The sequence below is a fragment of the Temnothorax curvispinosus genome, unplaced genomic scaffold, assembly GCF_003070985.1.
Source record: "Temnothorax curvispinosus isolate PA1 unplaced genomic scaffold, ASM307098v1 QBEX01008881.1, whole genome shotgun sequence".
Classification (NCBI taxonomy): domain Eukaryota; kingdom Metazoa; phylum Arthropoda; class Insecta; order Hymenoptera; family Formicidae; genus Temnothorax; species Temnothorax curvispinosus.
Window position 1 is genome coordinate 294 of NW_020218661.1, and position 5,639 is coordinate 5,932.

Genomic DNA, 5,639 nt, shown 5'->3' on the forward strand with positions numbered 1-5,639 from the left:
GTTCTATCGCATATCGTCCTCTTCGTCAGCCTTATTAAAATTCAAACGCGCGCCGTTCGATAAGCAGAGACTCCCAATCTTGCCTTATCGGCGAGCCATAAGTTTCTGCGTGTCACTAATATGAATTTTTGCACAAGTTTCCGGCCCCCTGGCCTTGGACGACGTTCGAACACTTTGTTCGCCGATAATTAACGTTTCAAGCTTAGATTGAGCGTCATTTGCAATCGCCCGGATCGTTTACAATCGCCCGCTTATCCTATTGACGCAAACAACGTGTACTTTCGCGACGCAATTTCACCGCTTTCTCGTTAATCATTGGATTTATTTTAAGTGTATGCGCTAATGAAATATGCGCATACGCGAAACGCGATAATCTTAAAATTGATTAATGAAGAAATTTGTCGAGGCCGCTTTTCGAACGCTTCGCGCGCCGTCGCGTCGCCGCCCCCCATCCCTCGCGCCGCGCGACGCGCATGCGTGCGCCCGCGCTTGTGTATATAACGCGGCTGTTGTTCGTCAATAAAGCGAGAGGTTTGGAGAGGTCTAGGCAAGAGCGGGTTAGAGAGCTAAGAGAGCTGGTGACTCTCATTCTCCGTTGAACGTTCCGGTTGCGGTCCGATACTCCGATCCCGAAGGCTAAAGAATCTTGTCTGATTTTTGTAGCCACTGAGAAATTCGGAAAACATGCTTCGTCTCGTCGTGGCTGTCGTGGCACTCGCCGTGCTGATCGACGCGCAACTCCAAAGGTGAGTCCGCACGAACACGCGGATTTGCATTCCGCACACGTACCGCGCGATAAATACCGATTAGAGATCGTTTCAACTTCTTAGAATCGCGATATAACCTACGACGGTGGTCGGAATTGTAATTTTTCCTCGTCGGAGTAAAGCGGGCGAACAATAAGATGCTCTCGAGGATTCCTTTTGTGACGTCTTAAATGAGATCAGCGAGTCATAAGCGGAGTCGTTTGCATTTAGACTGATTTTGTAAATAGATGAATATAGGTAGCGGCCAGAGCTAATTCTTGTTCCTTTGCTTATTGTTTATAAATAGGTACAATCAGCTCACTTTGAGTCATTTTCTTTTTATATAAAATTAACCTAGGATCCAATTTTGTTGAATTTTAATGGCTTTGTTTAAGATCTAGACTGTAAGTTGAATAACAGGTTCAGATATGCATAAGTCATAATTGAACTGATTATCAAATTTAGTTAAAGATTTAGGTTCATATAATTAAGCGTTTCTCTAATATCTTTTGTATTTGCATTGCACAAGAAGCTTTCTTTTAGATTAAATTTCATGACTCATGCAGTTTTCATGACTCATTGTTTGTGGAACGAATACCACTTGCGACAACAAAGACATTTATATATAAGTTTATTATCTGTATACATACATCTCTTATAAATATCTTCACTAATATATATGTGTACGATATGATAGAATGTTCTTTATGTTGTTTTAAGAATTCCATTACACAAGACGGTTTCCATTCGAAATACTTTGAGAGAGGCTGGCACCGAGTTCGAACAACTTCGTTTGACTAAGGCGTATGTTGGCACACCAGAACCTCTGTCTAATTATATGGATGCTCAGTACTATGGCGTTATCACGATTGGTACCCCGCCACAAGAGTTTAAAGTGATCTTCGACACTGGTTCCTCTAATCTCTGGGTACCATCCAAACAGTGCAGCTTTACGAACATTGCTTGCTGTAAGTATATCACACAATGTCACTATTTCTTTTTATTATTCTATTTTATATATATATAATTTCATAATATTATTCCAATTTAAGTAATTTTAATTGCTTTTTGTTTATAATTGAGGTCGAGTAAAAATGTCGACTAAAAATAAAGCTATAGAACTGTAGTCTGTTTTTACCTGCATTTGAAGTAAAATCTTAAAACGTCTTAAAAAAAGTAGCACTTTTAAAAATTAAAATCACTGGTAAGGTAAATATTGGAGCTGAGTTTCACAATTGCTTTGCAGTCTTGTTTATGTGATTTATCACGCTTATTCTAAAGATACAAATGACCTTTGACACAAGATAGCTTACATATTAAAGCAAAAAATATCAATATAAATCCATCTGATGATTTAAACTACTGCCAATTATATATTTAGATTAATAAGGAAATTGATTTCTAAAATCTTTAATATCAACTGATGTAATTTTATTCACTATTTTTCGCAGTGTTGCATCATAAATATAATAGCAAAGCATCCAGCACATACCAGCCTAATGGTACTCCATTCGCCATTCAGTACGGTTCTGGTAGTCTGTCTGGGTACTTATCTACCGACGTAGTGGACGTGAGTTATCGTCGAGCAAAGTCTGATATAGTTCCACGACTATAGTCATAGTTTATAAAATATCCCTAAAAAATACACATATTGTTACTATATTCTTCGAATTGAAACACTTTATTAATATCACGTTGTTTGTAGGTTGCTGGTCTTAAAGTTAAGAACCAAACGTTTGCGGAAGCGGTAAAAGAACCAGGACTTACTTTCGTCGCTGCGAAATTCGACGGTATATTGGGAATGGGTTACTCCACGATATCCGTTGACGGAGTAACTCCTGTCTTCTATAACATGGTCAAACAACGCTTGGTGTCGCAACCTGTTTTCAGTTTCTATCTAAATCGGTACGTATCTTCTTTTCGTACGCGTCGCGCGCATCTAAACATATTTTTTTCAATCAAATAGTCTTTCCACGTTGTAATACAAAAAAAATATACAATCTGTACAGAGATCCCTCGGCTAAGGTGGGCGGTGAAATGATATTGGGTGGCTCCGATCCTAATTATTACGAAGGCAGGTTCACATATGTTCCTGTTACCCGTAAAGGATACTGGCAATTTACTATGGATAAGTGCGTGATTATTTTCTAAATTATATATCACACAATTATGGATCGTATGTCAGCAAATTGTTAACATCATCACATTGTAGGATCATAGTGGGAAATCGTGAATTCTGTGCAAATGGCTGCCAAGCTATCGCCGATACGGGCACCTCCCTCATAGCTGGACCAACGCCGGAAATTAATGCTATTAACAAACTGATTGGAGCTACTTCCATTTCTGGAGAGGCAATAGTAAGTAATCGATCATGTTTTTTGCAATGGTAGCTTTCAACAATATATTAAATAAATTAATAAATACTTGATAAGTTATTGATTACCAGTATGGAGTAACATTAACTATTATTTAAAGGTGGACTGTAACCTGATTTCTCAACTGCCTACGATCAATTTCGTCCTAGGCGGTAAAAAATTCGCTCTCACTGGTGAGGATTATATCCTTCAGGTGAATATCATGGCTCATATGTTTAAATTATTTTAAAATTTTTTAGAACAGAAATATCACGTCACTATTAATTTTTCGTAGGTCACATCATACGGACAGACGATGTGCTTGAGCGGCTTCATGGGTCTGGATATGCCTGGAGACCCATTATGGATTTTAGGCGATGTATTTATTGGTCCGTATTATACCGAATTTGACCTGGGAAACAACCGAGTAGGATTCGCTAAAGCAAAATAAATATTGATTGCCTTCTCATGAAGTTACCGTTAGATGCTAGAAGATCTAAATGCCAACTTTGTGAATAATCAAGTAAAATTTTTTTAAAGCATTGACTCCTATGTGCTTATTAATGCCTTGTAATTTTTCCATGCGGTACGTTGTTAGACGAATATGTATGTGATATTTTAGAAAGTTAGACCAAAGATATGCGATATTGTTTCTATCGACAATGTGGTATATTCTTTTCTTTCTACATAGAATTGTACTATTGCAAGGTTATATATTGAAACAATTAAGTCTATTACAATAAAATAAGTATTCTTTTCATATATCGTATATTGACTTTTCACATATCATATGTCAATCCTCTCCAATTTTATATATTATTTCAAAAAGTTTCATGTTATAAAAGTGAAGTATGTAAATACTTAATATTATGATAAATGTATCAACTTGCGAATTATAAGTGTATAAAAAAAATTCATAGCTATCGCATTATTTTATATTTCTAAAATTAGCATTTGCCAATTACGTGAGCATTAATAAATAGTTTCTATAACGCAAAATATAAATATGAATTGTAAAATAAATTATGAACAAAAGCATTTGACGTGTATCAAATCTTTCACTGCGGGAAGTTTCGACGTAACTATAGACGCTCAGCAGTCTAAGAGTTACAATATTTAGTTTCTAAGCAATCATTAATGAAATAAAGTACCTACAGGCGTTAATAGAATTTACAAAGAAACTTCGGCAACCTAACAATTCTTAAAAATCTAAAACTGGTTTTGAACTTTCATTTTTATTTAAACATATTATCTCATAGAATATCATTCCTTATACCCAATTTTCTATCAGGTTGCATACAAGTATATGTATAAGCATATAGTAGGAATCCTTAACACATGTACACTATTCAATTACAATTATTTCCTAACCGGTAAATAATAAAAATATATCACTCTGTATTTAGTAACAAGAAGAATCACTTTCTAAAAACTACACACCAGTTTTTGTTTGCTTGATTGCATGAAGTCCATAAAAAATTGCCGTACACGACGACCAAGACCACTGTTTCGTCAATGGGTTAAGTTTCATCCCATGCATTAATCTCGTCTTGCATCCATCTATAAGAAAAAAGTTCAAAAAACTATGTAGAAGTGCGCAATGTGCAGGAGCGGCCGCATGTAATTGTTACGGATTTGTTACAATCACACAGATATTATCTTTATACAACGAAAGAAAATTATCAGAATAATTTTGATAATTTTCTTATAGAATTAACAACAGAGATAAAACTTACAATTGTCTAATATACGTTGAACTTCGTGCGGAGCGATAAATTTACTCCATTCATGAGTACCACGAGGTAATCTTCTGAAAATATATTCACCTGCTACAATAAGAACCAACCAAGTTGGTAGAGTTTGATTTTGCGTTGTTATAAATATTGATCCGCCAGGTTTCATTATTTTCACGCATTCCTATAGAGAACATTCGTAAAATATTTAATTTTACGGTTATATTTAACAATTTTTATAACTTTTATTGTAATATTGTACCTTTAAAAATAGTTGCGGTTCTTCTACATGCTCCAGAACTTCAGAAGCTACAACAGCATCGTACGATTCTCCCTCTTTTTGGGAAAAGTCTTCCACGGTTGTCTGAATGTAATTCACTCTCTCTGATATACTAGGATCCAATTTTGCATGCTCTTTAGCAACATTTATTAATTCCGCCGATGCATCTATTCCAGTTACTTGCGCTCCTATTCTAGCTAAACGCTCAGCCAATATACCACCACCGCAGCCAACGTCAACAATCTTGATCCCTTTCAGCGGAAGGGCTGGGTCCTGCATCTGAATTCCAGCGTTTGCCAATCCATCCCTCACAAACTGTATTCTAATCGGTGCGTATAAATGAAGGTCGTAAATTAGACCGTTCTCGTCCCACCAGTCATTCTTGAAGGTAGAAAAGTGTTCAATTTCATTAGAATTCACTGTCGACAACGATCTAGTGATTCTATTGACAGATATAGTATTTCTCGATAATCTGTAATAAGCAATGAATCCTTATTTCATTATATCCTTAGTTAAACAGGCATTT

General features: G+C 36.0%; 2 protein-coding genes across 2 annotated transcripts; one reads left to right on the forward strand and one right to left on the reverse strand.

The window, feature by feature from the left end:
• The first annotated feature begins 517 nt into the window (after window positions 1–517).
• LOC112458423 (lysosomal aspartic protease) lies at window positions 518–3,862 on the forward strand. Its single transcript, XM_025022043.1, has 8 exons — window positions 518–746; window positions 1,467–1,714; window positions 2,198–2,316; window positions 2,452–2,651; window positions 2,756–2,878; window positions 2,959–3,103; window positions 3,222–3,314; window positions 3,396–3,862. The coding sequence occupies exons 1-8, from the start codon at window positions 685–687 to the stop codon at window positions 3,549–3,551; spliced, it is 1,146 nt and encodes a 381-aa protein (XP_024877811.1). The 5' UTR covers window positions 518–684; the 3' UTR covers window positions 3,552–3,862.
• Window positions 3,863–4,315: 453 nt separating this feature from the next.
• LOC112458424 (ubiquinone biosynthesis O-methyltransferase, mitochondrial-like) lies at window positions 4,316–5,585 on the reverse strand (the record flags this gene model as incomplete). Its single annotated transcript, XM_025022044.1, has 3 exons — window positions 4,316–4,660; window positions 4,837–5,017; window positions 5,096–5,585. Coding segments are annotated over 3 exons (799 nt in total), but the record flags the coding sequence as incomplete, so codon positions are not given.
• Window positions 5,586–5,639: the final 54 nt, after the last annotated feature.

Excerpts from the sequence above, each read along its gene's own strand:
- LOC112458423 (XM_025022043.1), top strand. The coding sequence starts at position 685 with ATGCTTCGTCTCGTCGTGGCTGTCGTGGCACTCGCCGTGCTGATCGAC. Across the intron at positions 747-1,466 it reads ATCGACGCGCAACTCCAAAG|AATTCCATTACACAAGACGG; the intron begins GTGAGTCCGCAC and ends TGTTGTTTTAAG. Across the intron at positions 3,104-3,221 it reads CCATTTCTGGAGAGGCAATA|GTGGACTGTAACCTGATTTC; the intron begins GTAAGTAATCGA and ends TATTATTTAAAG.